Source organism: Aureobasidium subglaciale (assembly GCF_000721755.1).
Source record: "Aureobasidium subglaciale EXF-2481 unplaced genomic scaffold scaffold_10, whole genome shotgun sequence".
In the NCBI taxonomy this organism is placed as follows: Eukaryota; Fungi; Ascomycota; class Dothideomycetes; order Dothideales; family Saccotheciaceae; genus Aureobasidium; species Aureobasidium subglaciale.
The window spans coordinates 775,320-798,039 of NW_013566985.1; the positions used below are offsets into that span (position 1 = coordinate 775,320).

The 22,720-nt window shown below is 50.1% G+C and overlaps 11 protein-coding genes across 11 annotated transcripts; 6 read left to right on the forward strand and 5 right to left on the reverse strand.

Annotated features, from left to right (window-relative positions):
• Positions 1–578: 578 nt before the first annotated feature.
• Positions 579–1,463, forward strand: AUEXF2481DRAFT_29603 (uncharacterized protein; the record flags this gene model as incomplete). Its single annotated transcript, XM_013488363.1, has 1 exon — positions 579–1,463. One exon carries the CDS (start codon positions 579–581, stop codon positions 1,461–1,463), a length of 885 nt encoding a protein of 294 aa, XP_013343817.1.
• Positions 1,464–1,554: 91 nt separating this feature from the next.
• Positions 1,555–3,191, reverse strand: AUEXF2481DRAFT_65574 (uncharacterized protein; the record flags this gene model as incomplete). Its single annotated transcript, XM_013488464.1, has 4 exons — positions 1,555–2,163; positions 2,219–2,944; positions 2,998–3,054; positions 3,108–3,191. The coding sequence occupies 4 exons, from the start codon at positions 3,189–3,191 to the stop codon at positions 1,555–1,557; spliced, it is 1,476 nt and encodes a 491-aa protein (XP_013343918.1).
• A 232-nt stretch (positions 3,192–3,423) lies between these two features.
• AUEXF2481DRAFT_5131 (uncharacterized protein) lies at positions 3,424–3,950 on the forward strand (the record flags this gene model as incomplete). Its single annotated transcript, XM_013488314.1, has 4 exons — positions 3,424–3,446; positions 3,506–3,538; positions 3,592–3,849; positions 3,908–3,950. The coding sequence occupies 4 exons, from the start codon at positions 3,424–3,426 to the stop codon at positions 3,948–3,950; spliced, it is 357 nt and encodes a 118-aa protein (XP_013343768.1).
• A 526-nt stretch (positions 3,951–4,476) lies between these two features.
• AUEXF2481DRAFT_40100 (uncharacterized protein) lies at positions 4,477–5,619 on the reverse strand. The gene is made up of 3 exons (XM_013488433.1): positions 5,215–5,619; positions 4,817–5,164; positions 4,477–4,765 (listed from the first exon to the last, which is right to left on the reverse strand). Exons 1-3 carry the CDS (start codon positions 5,561–5,563, stop codon positions 4,581–4,583), a joined length of 882 nt encoding a protein of 293 aa, XP_013343887.1. The 5' UTR covers positions 5,564–5,619; the 3' UTR covers positions 4,477–4,580.
• Positions 5,620–5,737: 118 nt separating this feature from the next.
• Positions 5,738–8,720, forward strand: AUEXF2481DRAFT_79945 (uncharacterized protein). Its single transcript, XM_013488488.1, has 2 exons — positions 5,738–5,885; positions 5,964–8,720. Exons 1-2 carry the CDS (start codon positions 5,804–5,806, stop codon positions 8,546–8,548), a joined length of 2,667 nt encoding a protein of 888 aa, XP_013343942.1. The 5' UTR covers positions 5,738–5,803; the 3' UTR covers positions 8,549–8,720.
• A 446-nt stretch (positions 8,721–9,166) lies between these two features.
• On the reverse strand, positions 9,167–10,959 carry AUEXF2481DRAFT_47038 (uncharacterized protein; the record flags this gene model as incomplete). Its single annotated transcript, XM_013488444.1, has 6 exons — positions 9,167–9,581; positions 9,638–10,421; positions 10,475–10,532; positions 10,583–10,617; positions 10,672–10,799; positions 10,850–10,959. The coding sequence occupies 6 exons, from the start codon at positions 10,957–10,959 to the stop codon at positions 9,167–9,169; spliced, it is 1,530 nt and encodes a 509-aa protein (XP_013343898.1).
• Positions 10,960–13,085: 2,126 nt separating this feature from the next.
• On the forward strand, positions 13,086–14,327 carry AUEXF2481DRAFT_5135 (uncharacterized protein; the record flags this gene model as incomplete). Its single annotated transcript, XM_013488315.1, has 7 exons — positions 13,086–13,126; positions 13,181–13,212; positions 13,266–13,290; positions 13,338–13,765; positions 13,818–13,836; positions 13,887–14,153; positions 14,210–14,327. 7 exons carry the CDS (start codon positions 13,086–13,088, stop codon positions 14,325–14,327), a joined length of 930 nt encoding a protein of 309 aa, XP_013343769.1.
• A 208-nt stretch (positions 14,328–14,535) lies between these two features.
• On the reverse strand, positions 14,536–16,376 carry AUEXF2481DRAFT_224073 (uncharacterized protein). The gene is made up of 4 exons (XM_013488580.1): positions 16,107–16,376; positions 15,589–16,050; positions 15,219–15,536; positions 14,536–15,159 (listed from the first exon to the last, which is right to left on the reverse strand). Exons 1-4 carry the CDS (start codon positions 16,239–16,241, stop codon positions 14,638–14,640), a joined length of 1,437 nt encoding a protein of 478 aa, XP_013344034.1. The 5' UTR covers positions 16,242–16,376; the 3' UTR covers positions 14,536–14,637.
• A 787-nt stretch (positions 16,377–17,163) lies between these two features.
• AUEXF2481DRAFT_40105 (uncharacterized protein) lies at positions 17,164–18,273 on the forward strand. The gene has a single exon (XM_013488434.1). It carries the CDS (start codon positions 17,257–17,259, stop codon positions 18,052–18,054), a length of 798 nt encoding a protein of 265 aa, XP_013343888.1. The 5' UTR covers positions 17,164–17,256; the 3' UTR covers positions 18,055–18,273.
• Positions 18,274–19,341: 1,068 nt separating this feature from the next.
• On the forward strand, positions 19,342–20,040 carry AUEXF2481DRAFT_5138 (uncharacterized protein; the record flags this gene model as incomplete). The annotated part of the gene is made up of 2 exons (XM_013488316.1): positions 19,342–19,617; positions 19,690–20,040. 2 exons carry the CDS (start codon positions 19,342–19,344, stop codon positions 20,038–20,040), a joined length of 627 nt encoding a protein of 208 aa, XP_013343770.1.
• Positions 20,041–20,796: 756 nt separating this feature from the next.
• On the reverse strand, positions 20,797–21,758 carry AUEXF2481DRAFT_29612 (uncharacterized protein; the record flags this gene model as incomplete). The annotated part of the gene is made up of 2 exons (XM_013488364.1): positions 20,797–21,438; positions 21,492–21,758. 2 exons carry the CDS (start codon positions 21,756–21,758, stop codon positions 20,797–20,799), a joined length of 909 nt encoding a protein of 302 aa, XP_013343818.1.
• Between the last annotated feature and the right edge of the window lie 962 nt (positions 21,759–22,720).

Consider the following 22,720-nt stretch of genomic DNA (forward strand, 5'->3'; position numbering starts at 1 on the left):
GGTCTGGCCTTCTGGTCGGAGGGCTTCCATGCCGGGTCTCATGGCGTTGATTTCGGAGAACAGATGGCCAACCGAAGACCCCGAGAGCGAGGGTCTGTGTATCTCTTCTTGCCCATGTCGACGTTTGGCATTCGTTAAGAGATATGGTCTTGTAGAGAATGCTCGACCTGGAGCGGCACGGCCAACTCTACAGATCAGGTTCTTAAAGGGAAGCATCTTGATGGGCTTGAGAAATTGGTATCAGTGGGCGTGATATGATAGTCGCAGTTGATGGGTTCGAAGGTAAGGTGCACTCGAACTCAGGGTCTACATGATGTTCTAGCATCCGAGACACCAATGTCTACATGACCATGTCCAGAGCCGCCTATGTCATAGACCCACGGACTTTATCGGCGATATGCCCTCCCAGATAATGAGACAATCCAACCCCATACCTTGAACCACCTCCTCCAACAATGTTATCCCCCTCGGCTCTGCGCAGAACAATACTCACAACCTCCCACCTCACCCAAGCCTCCCAAGCAACAACAACGAAACAACCTTCTCGCCCCCTCACCACCCCCTCAACCTCTCCCACAATGTCTGCTTCAAACCGCAAGCTCAAAATTCTAATGCTACACGGCTACACCCAAAACGGCACCCTCTTCCACGCAAAAACCCGCGCCCTCGAGAAGAACCTCGACAAAGCCTTTCCCAGCGCCCCAAAACCCGGCTTCTTGCCTTCTTACCCCGGAGGTGTGGAATTGGTATACCCAACCGCGCCTTTAAAGCTCAGTGTCAATGATATACCCGGTTATGATGTTGATGGTGCGAAAGAGGAGGAAGAACCAGAGGCTTATGCGTGGTGGAGGAGAAAGGGTGATGGAGAGCCATTTACCTATGCAGGATTGGAGCAAGGCTTCGAGCGCATCGCAGAAGTTATAAAAGAGCAAGGACCTTTTGATGGGGCTATAGGATTTAGTCAAGGTGGTGCTGCTGCGGGTATGCTTGCCTCGTTGCTGGAAACAGGGAGACGAGATGCATTTGAAAAGCAGCAAGCAAACGGCGGCATGCGATACCCTGAGAGCTTTGAACGGGATACTGGATACGTGACGGATGTTGTGCAGGAGCCGTTGAAGTTTTCGGTGAGCTATAGTGGCTTTGCTGCTGCTCCTAATGATCTGTACACTGCTTTCTACGAGCCGAAGATCCAGACGCCCATGTTGCACTTTATTGGCAGTGTGGATACCGTTGTGGAAGAGTCGAGAAGTCTGCGTCTTGTGGATGCTTGCGTCGCAGGCAGAGGTGTCGAGGGTGGTGTCGCTAGACTGGTCTATCACCCCGGCGGTCACTTCTTGCCTAGCAGTCAGAAACAATATGTCGCGGCATTGGTGGCATTTATCAGAGACGTGGTCGGCAGCCCGCCGGAGGATTCTCTAGAAAATAAGGGAGACAAGGTCGAGGACATGGATATGCCGTTTTGATAGACACAAGACATAGACTATAGAAGCTCATGGATCATGGTGCATTTCGTGGGTCTAAGTAAATTATACTAGTACATGGCCAGTTCGAGGCTCATCGAATCTTGCTCGGTGCCTTTTCGCCCTTGTTTGTGGGTTGGATTCTGGCCATCATTTCCTCCTTGGTAATGAGATGATCAATTCTTTCAAGATGGCCGAGCAGACTCTTCATGTTGCCTGACCACTCGTTGAGCACCTCGTCGGCGTCGCGTCTCTTTTCGAAGCTGACAAGTCTAGCAGGGCGGTCAATCTTGGCGTAGATGGTCTTGCTGACAACAAGGTCGCTGATGTACTTTTCGGTCTCTTCCTCGCTAAGGTCGAGCAACTCTGTCAGACGCTTGAAGTGGACTCTGGTGTAGTACTTTGCAATGACTCTGACATTGTGCTCAATGACACGCTTGCGCAAGTCTTGCCAGCGCTTGTGAGCCTTGGGGTCGGCGGCCTTCTCGGTGGCATCAAAGATGTCGGTCTCACAGAGGTGGGGACCGTAGTTCTCGGCGACGGCGGGCCAGCGCATGAGTTCGGGAACGGTGAAGAGGTTCAATAGGGCAGCGTCGTTTGAAATTTGTGTGTTGCGAGTGTCGCGATGGATTCTGTGAAGGAGGTCTGATTGCTCGTTGTCGTGAGGAGCGAGGATGATGAAGTAGAGAACGCGTTGAAGAGCCTAGATCTTGTCAGTTGGGGGAACAGAGTAGCAACATGGTAGGGAGGATGCTTACAGCTCGTAATTGCTCTGGGTTGTTCTCGACAGCTTCTGTATCCAGGACTTGACGGTAGTGCTTGCAAGCGTCGAGGTACTTGTCATCGTGCTTGGCCAGAGTAATCTGCTGCTCGTAGAAACGCAGCTTCAAGTCGGTGACATCGTCCTCGGGCTCGACAGGGGCATCATCGGGACCACGCTTCTTTTCCTCCTCCTCGCGCTCCTTGCGCTCCTTCTCCAGCTGCTCGGCTGACTTCTTTGGCTTACGGGCAAAGTAGCGCGTACTGATCTTGCGGCTCAGAATGCTGGCTTGTGTCCAATCGCCCTTTTCAATACAGAGGGCGACTTGCTCCAGAATGAATTCGGTCTTTTCACGACGGGTCATGGAACCGAACGTCTCAACCTGCAGCTCGCATAGAATGTCGGTGGCGGCGGTAATGTCTCCTTGGCTCTTCTTGATGTTTGATAGGATGCGTGTAACTCTGGCTCTCTCGACTTCGACAAAGATCTTTCCCTCGGTAACGGTACGGAGTGTCTCGATCAAAGACAGCTTGGTCTCGACGTTGGGTGTGTCGTCGATGAAGTCCATGGTGACCTGGACCATCTTGGTGATGGCCTGTTTGAGCTGTCCATGCTTCTTTGAGAGGAGCTGGACCTGCTCATTCAGTAGCGGCCAATCCTTTGCTTCTTTGCATATCGTGACGATGGCGACAACGAGTCTGGATGTGGATGGGAGGTCGGAGGCCTGATGGCGGTTAGCATCTTGAATGAGTCCGGCAGGGGCATGGATCAGCGCACTTGTCTGGTTTGCTTCTCAAGGGCGAGGAGCTTCTCGATAGCACCTTGCACATTGCTCTGCGAGCAGGTTAGCCGGAGTGGGTAATGTTTCGAGCACGCGATGGAGCTACCTTTGCCAGATCCTGAGCCTCGGGAATGGCCTTGTCGGTCTCCTTGGTGAAGTCTCTGTCTGCCTTGAGGCGGCCTTCAGACATGATGGCGAATGTGTGTTGTGTTTGGTAAAAGGGAAGGTGGGCAGATGGAATTTAAGAGAGAGCTGGTGCATGTACGACAGCAACAGCAGCGGCGACCAACGCCAATCGTCACTGTTCCAGAGTGCCAAGGCCGGCTTCAAGCTCGCCGCAAGCCGCATCGCATCTCGCCGGCAGACTGAACATCACCAGAAGCGTCGCATTGCCATCTAGTCCATCAAACACTTTCGCAATCATGTCCGAGTCAGCAAAGATTACGTGCGTGTTTTTGCTATACACATGCGCTCTGTCTCCGACCAATACTGACTTTCACATAGCGACCTTCTCCAGAAGCCGCGCAATGAGCTCACGTAAATCATACCCTAATCCTCCGCCGTAACATGTACTGACTTCGCCAAAATAGCGAGTATGAAATTGCTCGCGTCGAGGAGCACGAGTTCACTGCCGGTCCCCTCTCCATCCTACAAACCGCTGTTCGCAACCACAACCAGGTCGTCATCTCGTGTCGCAACAACCGCAAACTCCTTGCCCGCGTAAAGGCATTCGACAGACACTGCAACATGGTCCTTGAGAACGTCAAGGAGATGTGGACTGAGTTCCCGAGAAACAGCCAGGGAAAGAAGGGCAGAGGTGTCAACAAGGACCGCTTCATCAGCAAGATGTGCGTACCTTGATATCTCACGCATGCGCCTGCATATAACTGACGCCTATACCTGCAGGTTCCTGAGAGGAGACTCTGTCATTATGGTCATTCTTACTTGAGCGGCCTTCTACGGACTACGAGATGCGACGAATATACACCGCGACCTCCACCCGACACCATCAAACTTTCCATATAAATGTGCATCCCCTTACTTGGACACGAACCGAGATACCAACAAAGAAGGAACCGGACGAAAAACGGCGTTACCATGGGGTGAATTGGTCTGTTCCGGAGGTAATGCGACAAACAGCATTAACACTTTTTTCACGAGGATATGGCAACCACAGGCTTCAATGTTCTGGTGCCTGCCCGAAGCAACATGTCAGTGTTTAAATTCTGCCAGCTCCCATAAAGAATGGCATACTTTTCGAAACAGCGACTTGTCCAGCTGGGCCATCGTGACTACTTACCATTCTATGCATACTTTACCTCATACCTTCATTCCCTTATGTCATTTCTGTGCAGCAGCCTCTCTGCCTACCTCGGCGAGATCTAGCAGTATTTGTTTTTACGGACGTGCGCCCTTTGCTGCAACAGGTACGTATACGACTACTTGAATGATGGACTCTGACGGTCCTGTGAAGGTTGGATGCTCCGCTATCTCATTCATGACGTGAAAGTAAATTGGGTATCGAAAAGAATATGAACAAAGCTGCTAAACGTGACCAGTCGAACGTGACCTTCTTTTCCTAATAGAAGATCAACTCGATCTTCTTCATCTTGTCCTCGTTGTACTTTTCCTTGAAGCTGGGTCTGGTGAGCAGCTTGATCAAGGGACTCTCGGTGTCCTTCATGTCGAGAATTCCACGCTTCTTGGAATCAATGTGCGAAGCATCAATGATGATTCTCTCCAGTCTGCCTGCTGAGAGAGCTCCTTGAGGCATGTTAGCATTCGTGTCGGCCTTTGAGCAGATGCAGAACTTACCATCTTCAAAGAGATCGATCAATCTTTGCGGCGTGCCCACGCCCATACCGATCTTTGACTCCTTCACCATCTTGATAGCTTCCTGCAACTTGATGTGCTTGGCGAACAGCTTTGCGATCAAGGACTCCTTGGTCTGGAATCTGCGCAGAGCTCTTGTCAAGTCGGCAGCTCGGATTCCAGAAGCAGCAATGACGATGGTGTGTGGTGTCGACTTTTGCTTCACAGCGTCTGCAAGAGTCTTTCCTGGCTTGTCGGTTCTTCTCTCGTCCTTGAACTTCTCGATAAAGTCGGCTAGGTTCTCCAGATTGCGCGGCTTGTCCCATGATGTAGTGTCTACGATGGCGTGTGCTACATGTTCGTCAGTTTGATGTCAAGAGTATCGTATCGTCTAGACGTACATGGTATATGCATGTCCTCCAGCTCCATGACGCTCAACTCGGTGTGGAAGCGCTTGGTGCGCTGGGCGACGTGATCGGCAAGCAACTGGCTGTCCATATGTGCGATGGCATGGTTGACTCCAAGTTCGAGATCTAGAGCGTCCTCCTCAATGTCCTTGGGCTGCTTGGCTTTCTTTGCGTTCTTTGCCTTTTTGCGCTTTGCGGCCTTTGTCTGTGTAGCGGGTGCTTCGTCTTCATCGACGTCTTCGCGCTTGCGCTTTGATCCAGATGTTTGGGGCTCCGGTGATGCCGATGGGGAAAAGGGTTCCAGCAAAGGAATGCCAACTCCTCCTTCTTCTGTGTCCGACATGGTTGCTTTGTTATTAACGCGTGGGTTGGTGTGATTGTCTAGAAAGTCGCAGTCTCTCCTGCAGGTCTAGAGACACTTCCGAAAACTTTCCCGCCTGCTCTCTCTTTCCTTATCGATAAGAACCCTTAATTCCCAGCTCGAGCCTCAACGTGACAGCCAACCATTGATTGCATCCTTTGAGCAAACATTCTTGATCCTCGTCTTCACTTTCTGGTCGGTGGAGATCATGTAGTCGACATCATGATGTCTGGCCAGTCGATCTACCTGCAAATTACTGCCACTCTTCTTGTAGTCATCACCACAATTTGGTATCTAGCATCTGGTACGTAGACGTCATCCCTGACTCGAGCCGAGGCGCCTTCCGTAACATAAACCATGACATGGAACTCACTGTCTACAGATCACATCAGAACTCGATCACAACATCTCGACATGGCTGGTTGTGAACCTGAAGAAGTATCCAATCCAAAAGAAAAACCTCCCAACTTGCTAAGCAAACTTCCGGAGGAGATTCTCCATGGAACTTTACGATACCTTGATGATATCGACTTGTTTAGATTCGCTCAAGCATGTCGCTGGTCATACGACAAATCGATCCCCTTACTATGGCAGAATGTCGAGTTAACGGACTGTCGCACAACGAATCCTGCAAGCGTTGACTGGAGTGATGATCACGATGACACACCCATCATCCGTAAACTTCTTGTCCTAGCCAGCAATTCATGGATCGCTTCCCAAGTACACACTCTGACACACCGTTGTCATCTGCCACCGCCGGCTATCTTTTATGAGCTTCCGAGGATCAGCTTCCATGGTCGTACGCTTTCACATGATCCAAGGACACTGCGACTACTTCACAGAGCTTGTCAAAATCTTACAGGCGTACATACATTGAGAATCATTTTTGGTCACTGGGAACTTACTCGCGGCCTTCTGATAGGACTGCTGGGTCACTCCAAAGGTTCCTCAGTACGGCACATCTGGCTTGAGAACTGCAGCATCGCAGGTATCCCAAACAGTTTATTGCAATCGCTCGACCTTACGAGGCTAGAAAGTCTTCGCCTTCGCAGACTACCACTGCTTGCTAATGTCGGAAGACACGACTTTCAAGAAGTGTATAGTCGGGGCCAATTCCCCGATTGGCGAAGCGATCAGACAAATGAGATCAGACAAGACGGCCGAGGTGGTCTCATACAAACATCTGTTGAGCAACTCAAAATCCAAGAGGCTGCTGTCAGAAACTTGGTACTAGCCTATCAAGTACAGGCGAGTGATGCAGAGGCCAAGGAAAATATTGAGGCAGCCGAGAAGCTTTTCGAAAGCTTGTTTGTACAAGCTGATGAGTTCGCCGACAAGGCTTACACTCAAATTCCTGATATTGGTGGTTTGATCACTGCGATTCAGCAAGGATTGTCGGATGAGGATCGGTCCCCTGTCAACAGTGTCAAGCAGCTACTTGACAGGAATCATCCAGACTTCGCGCCAAACGATACAGATCCTTTTCCTACTTTCATGCACATCCTGGAGAATTCTTCAGCGTCCTTGACGTCGTTGAATCTGGACTGGGTACTGTTTAGAAGGACAGATCAACGTACTTCCTTGGAGTCAAAATCAAGTCTGGATGGCTTGTTTGGGCGCCTGTTCAGGTTACACTTCCCCTGCCTTCGTGCTTTTCAATTCAGGAATGCAGTCATAGAGGAGTCTGCATTTCCTCGAGATGTTTATCTGCTCGATGCTTGTGGTCCAGACTCGGGTTCGCTCCTCGCCACAGAGTTGTGTATAGCTTGGTTGGAGTTACATCCAAGACTTCGTTCCTTGGCTTGGCCAGCGGATCGTTTTTTCAGAGCTACAAGGACCCTCCCCACAGAGTTGCAAAACCGACTCGAACATGTCATCTCCAGTTTGGCACACTCACTGGAAGATCTTCGGGTGGACACCGTATACAGCCGCAGTGGTGAGTTCAAATCCGATGACTCAGAAGACCCACTGGACGTGAATCGTCGACGGAGTCGCAGGCGGTTTATCTCTGAGTTTGCGGCCAGACTACAAAAGCTTGAGATTGTGAAGATGGAGGGAGGCATACCTCGTGATGAGAAGCGTGAGACCATACGTGCTTTACGGCAATGCCCCCTAGAGAAGATTGTCATGATTGGAGTTAATTGCCCGATTGGTAACACTTGGGGCTTTAACGGAAAGGACATAGGGTCCCTCGGAATCAACGAAGATCCCAACGACCCTGACGACTTTGGATCGCTGGAGGAAGAAGATTCGGACGAGATTGTTCGCCTCGGCACAACGAATCCAGACCCTGTATCGCGCAACGAAGTGTTCGAAGCTGAGTACGGATGGCCTCCAGCTGGTCCCTTCATCCACACCTTGGCCTCTTACCACGCAAGCACAGTCACAGAACTCAAATTCTGTGGCTACCGAGGAGCACCACTTCTTTGGTCTCCCACACCCATCACAAACTACATGCTTGTCCCCCTCCGCAATTTCCATAATCTACGCCGACTGATAATCTCGCTCTGGCTCCACACTCTATGGGAAGGCGAGCATCGCGACGACGAAATCTTGGATTACTGGCTCAACACGCGAGATGCCTCAACCACAGCTCTCGTCACCACAACCACCGAAGAACCCACAGGATGGGCCAAAGAACTCGCCACAAAATATGCCCCTGCAGTCATTGCCGCTAGAATCGTCACGTTCATGGGCCCCTTCATCAGCGAACAGGCCAAATCTCAACACGGAGGTATGCATGTGAGAGCAAGCTTTTGCATTGGCAGTTATGGCGGCTTGTTCGACTTTGACGTCATCATTGGAAAGGATGCGGACGGTAAAGATGAGTTGAGAGAGTGGAAGGGTCCGAGGGAGGAGTTGCATCCTGAGAGGAGGGCGGAGAAGTTGAGGAATCGGAGGTGGTTTGGTACAAGGGTCAGGAGGGACTTGGGAGATGGACAGAGGAGTATGTCTGTTAGCTTGTGACAGCAAAGCTTTTGGGCCAAAGGCTTTGTTGATGCTTCTGTGAACATTTTCCACCATTTCTGACTTTTGCAAATTTCGAAGGTCTGAAACGATTGACTTTTCACAAAGGTTGCGAATCCCACAGTCGTATCTATCTCCTTGACGAATCGAAAGCAGTAAAATTTCTCACACGCTCACGAAAGGAGCATCGCTTCCACAACCACGTCATAACCTGTGCATACCGTATGTACGCGGCAATGAGTTGAACGATCTGATTTGAAAGCTCGCCATAGAACAACAGATATATTATAATCTCATGTCACTAGAAACCGGCATTACAACGAAGTCAAAAGCGGGAACGCCCCTGCTTTCGACATGAGAAGTGAAGAACAGCCTGTGTGCTTCAACTTACTAGCCTCTTGTGCACCCGAGTGACTCAGGTACATTAAACGTGGTGGAGGTAGATATCATGGACGCTGCTATGTTTAACATGGTAAAAAGATCATGAAGTCGCTCAAGGGGGTAGTTGTGGCATGATTGGTGATTGAGAGATATCGATTTCAACAGCCCACTCAGAGGTATGACATTCATTAGTCGATTGCTAGCGCCTAGTGATCTAAAATAGCCCTCACAAATTTCTCAAGGTCTCCATCTCCAACTGGGGTGCTTCCAATCCATATCCTGCTGCTCAAGCAGAGTAGTACCGGCCAACTCCTGGTCAACATCTCTGCTCTCTCTGACCTTGTTATCTCTCTTCATCCAGAACAAGAGTGCGATACAGAGACACAGCATAGTGGTGGACGTTCCCAAATTCAGACCGTTACCAATGTGGTAGTTAGGTCCGTCAAAGGGAAGGAATGACCAAGTAGCGATCAGGCCTCCGATATTGCCGAACATGACGTTGGTTCCGATGGCTGAACTGCGTGCTGTATCGGAGACTACGTTTGCACTGACTTGGGCGTTACAGAGAGAGCCGAATGCAAAGGCGCCAGAGGCGATGATGAAGGTTGCGCCGTAGCGGACCATGGGTGCCTCACTTGCTAGGAACATGATGCTAGAAACGTTGGTTAGCAATTGTAGGGTGCATGGCTTGATGATTGTATCACTTACTATCCAACCATCACTAGAGGAGCCGAGCAGATCAAGATGAGAAGACGACGATCAGTCTTCCAACTGATATAAGGGAACAAAAGACAGAAGAAGCCACCAACCACATAAGGAGGAACAGTGTGAAGCTGTTGGCTGACAACAGTGTTGTGAGGGTAGATCGTGCGAACGATAGTAGGTGCGAAGAAGGCGAGGCCTTGGACAGTGACGTTGTTGAGCATGAAAATTGCTGCAGTGCCCAGAGTGACAGGTGAGAAGATTCCCTTGAAGATCTTCTTGCGGTCGAACTTGTCAAGGACCTCGGTTGCTCCGACTCTCTCAGACTTGACACGAGAGATTGCCAAGTCCTTCTCCTCCTGTGAAAGCCATCTGGCGGTCGCAGGCCTGTCTGTGAGGGTGAAGAAACCGATGAGCGAGAGACACACAGTGACGATACCCTCAATAGCGAAGATCATCCTCCAAGCATGGAGACCAGCAAAGCTATCGAGTCTCAAGATGGCAGAAGCTAAGAGACCACCAAAAGCTCCAGCTAAAGGCGCAGCTACCACGTAGAGAGCTAGACGGAAAGCTAGCTCTGAGCGTCTGTACCAACGAGAGAGGTAGTAGGCAATTCCAGGCAGCATGCCTGCCTCAAAGATGCCAAGTACGAATCGAACAGCACACATCTGGCTGAAATTGTGGACGTAAGCAGTGGCAATGGAGCAGAGTCCGAATGCAAGGGAGATACCAGGAATGAACCATCCGGGTCCAATCCACTTGCAAGCCATATTCGAAGGAATCTCGAAGACTGTGACGTTGTTAGCGTGTGGTACAAGATTGGCATCCTGAGGTTGCACAAACTGATGTAGCTGATATAGAAAACAGAGAGTACAGCATTGTAGTCATAGCCGGTAAGACCCTAGGTAACAGTCAGCACTATACTGAACACTCCGGCTCGAAAAAACCTGCCAGATCCTTCTCTAAGTGCGCAATCTTAGCGTTACCTGTGTCTATTGTTAGGTAGTGTTCGTTGCAGGGTGTTATGGTGTTGGACAAACCGATGTTGGCTCGATCGATGAAGCAAAAGAGATATAGCACCATGACGGTAGGAATCACCATGAAGTCAATCTTCGTACGCAGCTTAGCCTCAGCCTTAGCATCGAACTGAAGAAGAGAGTTGCCATATCTGTATTGTGGTCAGCAAGATGTATGTGTTAAGGAGACAAGATATCATACTGGTCGGTAGCCGCGACACCACGGGCGGCCACTTCCTGAGCTGTCTCGTGGGCAAGTTCTTTGTGCATGGCAGCGTGTCCTTCCTTGTCGAGTTCGTGAGAGGCTCTCATGTTATTGAAGAATGACTGAATATAGTTGTGATGGTTGACAGTTGGATGCAGACGATCCGGGGTAGTGTGGGGGTCTGGGGTCCGGGGGACGGCGTCTTATATCTCTCTCAAGCTGCCACCCTCCTTTACACGTCGGCAGTCAATGGAGGAAAGGAGTGTAGTCAACAAGCAAAGAGGTAGAATTTTTGAGGCGGAGATCAAGGCGGGGAAGTCCTGTGGGGAATTGATTGCACGTTTCCACATGTTGTTGTTTGACTTTTGAGTCTGGCCGTATCAAGCTGTACAGCGCGAGGTGGGCGTCGTTAGTTTTCCTTGGCCTCCTTGGCTGCGCTGTATCTTCTAGGCTCAACCTCACGGAATAGCTGGATGTCGTTGTTAGCCTCCTTGGCTGCTCTGCCACCCCCACGGAATAGCAGACACATTCTTGGTTCTGATCTTGGCTAGAGCTGAAGACAGAACTGCCGTACAAGGGCTGGTCCAGTGCAACGGAATTGAACCGCAAGTGGCATATGTTCAGAATCGATTCGAGATTTCTATGCAGATGTATCAAAGAGTATTGTTCTCCAACAAGCATGATGCGCGGTCTGGTCATTGCATGAAAGCAACCTCGTGCGTTGACGATAAACCAGCACATTTATAAACATCGAGAACAGGACCATATCGATTGCTTTACCAACAAGAGTCTCGTGTCAAGAGCCGATGTTGATTGCCGTATTGCTATACATGTCCGTTGTGGCAAGCCAACAAGGGTCTTGATGACTCTACCCCCGACCACGGCTCATTCGCCAACCCGCTTTTGGATAAGACCCAGACACTATCCCTCAGGGTGGATGGTCATCTGTTCCGCATGGCTATATCGGTCGCCGTTGTCTTCCGAACGCTATGTATGGCAAAACGATGAGATGTCCCACAGGTCAGATACCATGCCAGTAACCAGGACGGGTAACGAACATTTCCGGTATCCGATTACTGCTGGGTGTTTGGAAACCTGAGGACTTTTACGACGACAGTCCGATAGCTTCCATTTGGGAATCATGAGATCGAGAGAGTGATCCCACATACGAGACTGGCTAGTGAATCCAACGTGGTCCACAAGCCAAGTACCTGACCATAGCGATGTCCCGATTTAGGTTGACTGCAAGACTCGGAGGCATGTCAACCAGAAGTCTATACATCTACCGCTTTCGACCAACAACTCTGCCGACTTCAAAAAGCAACGAGAGTCTCCCAGGGCCTCTCCGCGGTGAGGATTCAGAAATCAGCGCATGCATTACCGTAACCGAGGGCAGTCTTGGTACTGGTATGTGTGATTACCGGTGACGTGAAGAAGAGCCCATGAAGAGCTGCAGCCAGCTCTATGAAGAACTCAGCATCAGGCCTGAGATGTCTGTCAGTCTCTGTGATTTCACGGTGCTGATTTCGTCGCCTCTTGGCTTCAAGATAATAAGGTATCGATGCTGACGTGTTGAAATGCATGACCTCTCAGTGACTATTGCGAGACAAATCGTTGAGCTCGTCAAGATCTCAAATTAGATCTCCTCGTAACAGAGAACCGCAGGTTTACATCGACTACCTGCGCGTATCTAGACCTTCAGTCGCGTCGCGTTGCGCGCTACATGACTCAAAGCCAATAACGTGTATCGCGGCAGGCAAGGCCACAGTCCCTACACGCTTGTGCGAATGTCATCCTTTGAATTATGAGAGACCCATGAGATGACGAGAGAACCAGGTATCACTCAGTAGAGTCAAGCTTGACAGGTCAACTATGAATAGAAAACGTAGCACGAGTTCGGTCCGAGCCCCCGGAGCCATCGCGGACGGCGATAGACTGCCAAGCGCTGATTGGCCGAAAGTGAAAGGAGACAGAGACGCAAGGCTTTATTGTGCTCATAAAATTGGCCTTTGAATTTTTCTCTTTGCGCTGCAGCAAAATAATCGACATTTTGGTCGGGTGCCGCGTTATTGCTTGGTCGTCACATCTCAGTTGGTGAGGCTCATAGACTTGCAAAGTTTCGTTCAATTCAGCCGGAAGGACTTTTTCCCCGCCGAAGTATCCGCCAGTTTGGGAAGAAGTTGCGATTTCCATAGCCGACAACATACGCAAAGAACGTGGTGGTATATGATCAATGGCTGGTGAGAAGAAGAAGCAACAGCCTTTCTGGCTTGGGTATGCAGACTCGTAAAGTATGAGGTGCAAGAATCGATGCTAAGGTTGTCGTAGTGGAGCAGCTGCTTCCATGGCAGCAACATGCAGTAAGTCGTTGGTGAGTTCGCGCATTGTGACGAAATATTGATCAGGCTTGCAGCACATCCCTTGGATCAAACGAAATAGTGAGGATACTTTTTGCACATGTCTGGACTTCTACTGATGATGACAGCCGCATGCAGGTCATGCACCAACCGAAAAACATCCTCAGGACCCTAGTATCATTTGCTAGCCGCGATGGTATTCCTTCTCTCTGGACCGGTCTGACTGGATCTTGGCTCAGACAATGCTCTTATTCGACTGCGCGTTTTGGACTCTACAACCACTTTGCCAAGGAGGTCAAGCAAAGGACAGCAACGACGAAATTGACCGCCGGCTGGGAAGTCGTGTGTTCTGGTGTCGCTGGTGGTGCGGCAGGTCTTATTGGTAACCCTACCGAAGTCGTACTCGTCAGAATGTGTGCAGACGGTGCCAAAACTGCTGCAGAGAGATACAACTATGGCAACTCTATCCGTGCGCTATATAGAATTGCAAAGGAGGAGGGCATGTCGACTTTTAGCAGAGGTCTGACACCTAACATTGTCCGCAGTGTCATCATGAGTGAGTCATCTCCCACTGACTACGGTCTGATCAGATCGCTAATGCTATACAGACATCTCTCAGATTGCTACGTGAGTCTTCGAGACGGCAGCGAGTCGTGCTTGCAACTAACCCCTCCCAGATACTCTACTGCAAAAGACTGGCTTGTCTCAAACCCTAGTCTCGGTCTCAAAGATGGCATCTTCCTCCACTTCCTCGCCTCATTACTTGCCGGCACCGTCGCGACTACTGCCTGCGCACCCGCCGATGTCCTCAAAAGTCGTGTTCAAAGTGCTGCAACAGTCAACGGCGTGAAGCCAAGTCTTAGCAAAATCTTCGCCGAGTCATATAAGAAGGAAGGCATCAGTTTCCTCATGAGAGGATGGACGCCTGCATGGCTCAGACTTGCGTGAGTATCAGGAACTCCATGTTAAGAGGCATTATACTGACATGATTGCTCTGCAGCCCCAACACAGTCTTGATGTTTGTCTTTATGGAGCAACTCCAGCGTCTTGTGGGTGTAAGTACAGCTCAGCCCAAGCCCGTTCAGGAGAAAAAGGCTTCCGAGGTCGTGAAGGCATAGTATGCTCCTTTCGTGATATCAAGGCATTGAGTTGAGCCTCTTGCAAGCCCATACCAGCGAGGGACATTTGGCTTTTTAAGTTCGAGCTTTTCCTATTGTTCCACATAGACCATCAGCGGAAGACTCTTTGGTCGCAAGATAATAACATTAGAATCAAGTATCTTTGATCGTTTTGTGTAGAAAACAGCATACTCAACCAGTCACGTATGGTCATAGATGGCCAATATCGACATTTGCTAGCAAGAGACACTGAACATAAACGATTTTCAGATACTTGTACTCATTATGTAAACAGATCACAGGACCTAACCTAGAGCTTAGACTTCTCAGACATGACACGATCAAGCTGCAGAACATCTCTGAGCTGCATACCATGCTTTGCGGCCATCTCCTCACTCTTCTTCCTCTGCCACGCCAGCCTGTCCAGCAGGAACTTGCCCCTCTTGTTCTCGTTTCTACCCAATTGCAACAAATGTACCTCGTCGGGACCATCAACAATTCTCATGGTTCTGCCTTGAGCGTACATGTTTGCTAGTGGTGTGTCTTGTGAAACACCAGCACCACCGTAGGCTTGGATGGCGCGGTCAATGACCTTCAATGCCATGGTGGGGACAAGGATCTTGGCCTCGGCGATCTCCTTGAGGGCGAATTTAGCGTCCTTGGTGTCGATTGTGATTGCGGCGTTGAGGACTGAGAGGCGGGCAGAGTCGATCTCGACGCGAGATTTTGCGATACGCTCGATCATGACGCCATGTTCGTTGAGAAGCTTGCCAAAGGCCTTCTTGCGAGGGTCATTGAGACGAGCAACGAAGAGCTCGAGAGCCTTTTCGGCCTGTGGGAGAGGGAAGGTCAGTTGGGGATTGAGGCAGGGAGCGAGGAGACCAAACTTACAGCACCGATACTTCTCATGGCGTGGTGGATACGACCAGGACCAAGACGACCCTGAATGATCTCGAAACCGCGGCCCTCGCCGAGAACCATGTGGTCTAATGGTACGCGGACGTTCTTGAAGAAGATGTGACCGTGACCGTGGGGAGCATCATCGTACCCGAAGACACCGAGCATACGGTGGATGGTGATTCCAGGGGTGTCTGCTGGAACGAGAACGACACTCTGCTGCTTGTAGGGGCTGGGGTTGTTCTTGTCTGTCTTGCCCATGGTGATGTAGATCTGGCAACGAGGGTCACCAGCGCCTGAGGACCACCATTTCTGTACGCCATCAATCAGCATCAAGTCTTCGTATAGGATCATTACAACATACCGAACCATTGAGGACGTATTCATTGCCCTCGCGGGTAATGTCCAGAGTGATGTTTGTGGCATCACTCGAGGCGACATCGGGCTCAGTCATGAGGAAGGCGGAACGGATGTGACCTTCCAACAATGGCTTGAGCCACTTGTCCTTCTGTGCCTGGGTGCCGTACTTGGCCAGCACCTCCATGTTTCCCGTGTCAGGGGCAGCACAGTTTGTGGCCTCGGAGGCGGTGCGACTCTTGCCCAGGTACTCGGCCATGAGACCGTACTCCAGGTTGCTGAAGCCGGCTCCCTCCTTGAAGTGGTTTCGGGGCAAGAACATGTTCCATAGTCCCAATTCTCTTGCACGTTTCTTGAGGTCTTCGATGATGGCCGGGTGCCCGCTGAAGCGCTGCTTTACCGAGTCGCCGATTTGCTGTGAGAATACCGCGTCGGCAGGGATACATTCTTCTTCGACAAACTTCTCGACCTGTCACCAGCTTCAGTCAGTCATCAACGCTTGTAATGAAGATATGTTGAGCTTACAATGTCGAGGTACTTGAGTGCCTTTTCGCTGACAAAGGGTCTAGCGATCTGAGGGATCTTCTGAGAAGCCTTGAGCTGCCCATCGGCGCTGATCATCAGCTTCTCACTGAACTCGTTCTTCTGTTGACTCGACATTTTGATCTGTAGTATAGGTCCGGTGTAGTATGGAACAGGAATCGCCCGTCTTGTAACCTGAACAATGTCATCTTTCGCCCGAGGTGCTGGCTAGCATTGCGGAGAGTGGAGAGATGCTTTGCGGGGGAGCCGAGGCATCTTGCAGAACCACCTGATTCCGGCTCGGCCCTGACGCCTTCTTTCGATACAGACGCTGCCCATATCTTTGTACATGTCCCCTATTCGAACAGAGACATGCAGCTCATACTGTTCATGACTTTTTCGAACCTAGATGGGCTACGTTGAGTGTGCTGACTCAACATCATCCCGACCCTTGACCTCGGTAATCACCCAGACGTCCCAACACTTGGTACCGTTACCAGGCAGACTGGCCTGGCAGCCTTGGGAAGCTGTGCTTCATCTTACCGCAAATGTTCTTCGTCTTGTGGCGAGCTAAACATATGGTGACGGCTTGACTGACTGTCGCTGCGAGACGCACAAGTTGTATCACAAGAAAACATCAGGAGATCCGAGATCATGCCGAATCTCCCTCATCACGCCAGCTATCATCAGATGTTTGCTCTTGCAGGCCGGCCATGCAACACCATTTCTGTCGCAATGTTGTCCCAACCACTTTTATCCTGTTGTTCGTTTTCTGTCATCTCCGAATGTCGCCAGAGTTCGGCGCCGACCATGATCTTGGTCGTCCCAGCCAAAATCATCGGGCCTTTCAGCATGTCTGATCATTACTTTGGCTCGTTCCTGGCTCCGGTCTCTTCCTATTCGGCGATGCCTCACAAGGCTGTCTCGTTACAGTTGACTTCGTGTTTGCAGCACTCGTAGACTATCACCTCATCGCAAGCATAGGACATTCCTTTGTTCTAGAAATAGGTAGGTCAGTATGCCACAACACCCTTTCTCTCCCATATATGTACAGAAGTGTCGCAGTCATATCTTTTCTCTCGTATCGACCACAAGACATCAGAATCGGATTCCACCCAGACTCACGACATACGGAAAATTCACATTCATCGCCATGTCTTGCACACTATCACAACCAATGTCTCAATCACACTTCCTGCTGGACCTTCCTCGAGAGCTTCGTGACATGGTATACACCAATCTCTTCTCGTTCAACCACACTTGCAGCAAGATAAACTCCCGACAGTGCCAGCTGCACTGTAGTACAGGGCGACCAGCCATAGTGCATCTTAGTCCGATCTCCTTCGACTGGCTCAACCTCATGCACACCAATGGTGTCATTGCAGATGAAATGCGACAGCTTTATCACATTCCCTCCTTACATAATACCGCTGCAAATCAGACATGGGCTGCGCAGCTCTTCCTCAACAACGACGAATACAACCTGACATGGACAAAACTGCCCTGTCCATCATCATGTGTGCGGCATCTCACCATCGACTTTAAAATCAACTTCACTCTCGCAAAATTCGGACACTGGGATAATGACAGGAAAGACAGACCGAGCACAGTCTTCCAGGCCGTCCTTGCGTTGCTTAACCAAATCATTCAGTATGGTCCGAACATCACTGTCTCAGATACCTTGAAGCGACCAATCGCGTTGGAGACCCTCGTTCTCAATATCTCATTCGTCGACGAAGAAAAGCCACATCTGATGTCATCTGGTCCCGAGAGTATCTACATCCTAGGATATGGAAAGCGTCGTGTTTTCAATCGATTGATCGAGGATATTGTCACAGCTTGTGGAAACCATGTGTTGGAGGAGAAAGTCAGAAACATTAGAATACAAGGACCGAAGAGTTTAGGGTCGCCGAAGACAGACATCGCGATGGATGAAAGCAAAGACCGCTAATTGATGAGCGCGCGTAACCAGATGTTTCTGGTCAGAACATCAATAGCAACTTTGGCAGAGGCAGATATTATTATTAAGTGTTGGGAATCGCCAGGCGTGGCGTACATGTAATCGTCGTGATTCTTATTCCATAATACTAACTCTGGCTTCATCAACACGGTTGTATAGTGTAGCGGTTAGCACGCGAGATTTTGATCACTTTTCGAAGTTTCTCGAGTCCTGGGTTCGAGCCCCAGTACGACCTTTTGTGCTCAGCAAATGCTTCTAGTTTTGCACACTTTGGCACAGCTCAGTGGCTGGTGATGCGCTGCTAACGGATACTCTTCCTGCGTGTTCGGTGTAGCGAGCGGAATCTCGTCTTGCGTTTCTGAGTCATTAAGCTTTCTCGCCTGCCGGTTTGCTTCGCTTTTCTCTCCAGCCGGACCTGGATACGCGATGTGAAAATTATCCTTGGAAAACGACGACTATGACTTCGATCGTCCGGAGATTTTGACATACTGTAGCACTTGACTGGATGTCGCATGTTAGTACAGTCTTAGGCCTCTATGCTGTGTCTTATCAGCTGTGTAAGCGAACAGAAATAGCGTCTGACCAACACCAACCGAGCAATGTTTCAACTGCCTATCAGGCTCACGGAGCGACTTTGAGTCCGAGGTTGTGATTCGATCTATGCGCCATCCGTTCCAGTCACTGTCGCGGGACCTCGCTCTGTGACTGTGTTGGAGTCTAGTTCGCTGAGTTCCAATTGGCAACGCGAGGAGTAAACATTCTCCTATCCACGACAAACCCTTGTGCATATTCAAGATACCGATGACGATACGGTCAGCATGTGGCGTTCAGGAACGGTACCTGGCGAGAACAACCATTTCGGATCCTCCTTCATATGTTCGCAAACAGATGCAGTGCGAAACGTGTACATACACCTCCGGGTCCATGGTAGTCCAGTCAGCCATGATCGACATCTTTTACTCCGCCTTGTCAGTCATCAAACTTATAAATTGTGACAACTTGCCGTGGACGTCGACGAAAACTTAGGAAGCAACAACCAAGTCGGACTTTTGGAAAAATCTCAGATGTACCTGATGGCTAAGTAAAGATTGTGACAGGAAAATCATCCTTCCCAGCCTCGATGTCGCGACAAGATATGTGACCAAAGCAGTAAGAGCCACGACATCGCTTACAGGTCCAAGTGCTCTCTCCAACTACATATCTCTCTCAAAGCCTCTCTCCTCAACCGCACTTGACACCACAATCCCTCACCTTACCACTCTCACTTCAACTATCAAAATGCGTACCTCCATCGCCGCAGCCGTGTGCCCTTTCATGGGTCTGGTCTTCTGCACCGCTCAACCCTTCAACAACATAACTTCCAAAGCCACAAACAACACCTCGACCACATCCTGCATCTCCCCCGCCGATGCCATCCTAATCGCCAACGGCTTCGGTCAAATCCTCTCGAACTTTACCACTTCTTGGGGTGATGTCTTGATTGCAGATGACTATATCGATCAAAGTGACAGTGTGGCTACATTGATGCATTCGCCAAATGTACTTGCTTCCGATGTAAGTGACCTTTTTCTCCCTATTACGATCTCTCTCCTTTTCTTGCACTCTTACTGATGTATGTCATTGCAGTTGGGCAAAACAACCTTTTCCTCAAAAGCCTCCTTTTTAGCCGGTGAAGCAGCTCAACCAGGTGTCCCCTTTTCGTTGCTCAACACATGGTCTTCCTGCGATGCTGTCACATTCCGCTATGTTCTTTCTCCTCCGGGCTTGGACGTTCAAGGTATTGCTGTTGCAGAAGTCGTAGAGGTGGCGAAGAATGAGACTGGCAAGGGTGTTGGTGAGGGAAGTCAGAAGTGGCAGATCAAGACTTTTTATGGAGAGTTTAACTCGGCGGTCTGGTTGACTGATTTGAAGGACGGGATTGTGGGGTGCGATGTTAGTGGTAATGTCACTGTTGCTGGAAACGAGACTGTTGTTTGAGTGGTAGCTACATGGGACACCCATGATCTCGAATGGTCTTGTGAGATGGTGGGATGATTTGACATTATAGACTCAGTCGAAAGCGGAATATACGAATTACTGTTTCTGAATAGATATCGACCTCTACGTGTTTCCTATCGTCGTGATTGTCTGTTCGCCTAGCTGAGCAGACTCAGGTATATGATGTGCGCGCGACCCTCGTACGAAGGACGTGCAATATAGCTCCCCTGATTTGCGTAAGAGTAGTCCGGGTACATTCGATAGGGAAGACCGGACACAACAACGAACATGCCGTCGCTCCCCACTCCCGGATGTCGAGCATCTCGCTTCGTGCGTGACTTCATGTGAGTCACGTCGAAGCCACGGACGACGGATTCAGTTCCTCTTGAGCGACGGTGTCGGTACCTCGTTCGCGACGCCACGTCGAGGGTATATGGCTTGCTGCTGGTCGTCGAGAGACACCATTGATGCCTTGGGGGGCTGACCGACATGCGGTGATTGAGATGCGAAACTCGTTGGCAGCGAATGGTAGTGACGACGTGAGAACTGTGCGAGGTACCAGTGGCAGTAGATTACACGTGGTAGCGATGCCGGCATTGCCGCTACTAGGGGTGCTCCGATCTTGTGGAAGAAGGAGTGAGGAGAAGCAGTCTTCCACACTGAGCGTCAATCTAGTCGGTGGATGATTTATGAGGTTCCATTTGAACCCAATCTGTTTATGCTGGTTGATGGCTTTGATGAAGTTCGACGAACTGCTCAGCTGTCAGAGGAATGAGCTCGAGGCCTTTCATCCATTGCATAGTCCCATCGAAGACGAGCCTGTAGACGTGACAGTATAGCCAGCTCGTCACCATCCAGATCAAAGCTGTCGGGTATGTAGAGGTGATGTGGCGATATGACAACAGAGTCTGAGTCGGCATTCGATGTCCTTGCCATAGACTGGCCTCGAAGCACCTTTTCGCTGGCATTGGTCGACACTTTCTCAAGGTCATCAATCACCTTCTCTTTGCGCAGGTTGGCGGGTGTCCACCAATACACTGGGTATGCTCGTTGGATATTGTTGAGTAGACATGCCAGGGCCAGCATGATGGCTGAACTCATGAGCACGAACGGGATGTAAATCCAGCCCATAGCGATGATCTCGGCGTTTGTTGTCGCCAGGACGGCAGTCGCGCCTCCGGGAGGATGAACAGTATTCGTTGTGGCCATGATGGCAGAGGACACAGCACAGGCAACAGCGCCTGCGACCCATTGAAGCTCTTCCCAGTTAGAGTTGAGGTGGAAGAGCTTGTGGATGATGACTCCCGTTAACGCTGAGAATGTTTGACCTAAGATTGCGTTTCTTGGTTGAGCAAGTGGTGTTCGGATAGAGTTATAGTCCAGAATGGCACTCGCTCCCTACATCATATGTCAGCGATCGCGTCGACCTGGCTTGAATCAGTACCACATACCAAACTCGCAACCATAATCGGCGGATGCCATTTTTTCAAGCCCGGTGCATATTTGTACAATGCACCGATGGTCAGGAGTCCTATCAGAGATCCCAGGAAAGACCAGAAAACAACGACCAATCGCGTAGGCTCCTTGTACTCTTCCTCCCGATAACCAAGAAATCTAGATATGGGCTTCGGTAGCCTCGAAATACGCGAATAAGGGACGATACGATTTAGATGGGTGTCTATGTCATAGTCGAGGACAGTCAATATCCGTGGGTGCATTTTGGAAAATAGAACGCTGTGAAAATATGCTGGAGGCCAGCCTCTCGCGAGAGCAGCTAAAGTTGATCAAGTACTTCCTCTGAGGTCCAACGGACTTCCCTCGGGTTCTGGCAAGGAGACAAAAGAGGGCTTGCGGGGTTCCATCACGGTTTGTCACCAGGGAAAGCGAAGGAATGATGCAATAACTGACCATCGAACGCGCTCTGTTTGGCAGGTGCCTGCGTTGCTCTTATCTGCTGGATTCTGAAGACTTGCCTACCTTCATTGCAAAGCTGCATTTCTCTGTATCGAAACGCATTTCTTTCGCCATCAGATACTCTGCCTACCATTGAACACCAGCTGCATCTTCTCTGTGTTCTTCCCATACTCCGGAGATGTTGGACTCTAGAAGGACGTCATCTCGTCATGTGGTAAATCCAGCTTGGCCGTTTTCGTTGAAGAGAGTTACCAGTTTGTTTCCTGTACGTAACAGCCGCTGCGCCGCAGTAGCCGGGGTAGGCTGGCTCGGCGACACACTGTCTCGCTAAAGACGCATATAGTGATACCAGAAATGTGCAGAAACATAAGTAGAGGTTCAAAAGAGGAGAGGAAGCGAGATTCCGGGAGTGATGGGGACTATATATGAAGAGTTGAGGTCGTTCAAAGATAAGAGGACTCTCTGAATTGATAACAAACGCGCGGATAGGGTTTTGAGCCTTGTGCTGGGTGAAATTAAGCTTCTCCGCGGCAAGACCTGGTCAAAACAACATCAATCCGGGGAAGGAGCATCAACGACATGTTGCATGCACCATGGATGTGTTCTGTTACGACTCATTTCGCGCTATACAGTACGGCACCAGCTGTCCAGTCCGCAGGGAACCGCATTGAGTTAAGCATGGATTGAGTTGTAGGAGTGTTTCGTGGCTTGTGGTTTCTACATCAGCAGCAAAACGTGGAAGACGAGCATTAGCACAAATTCAAGC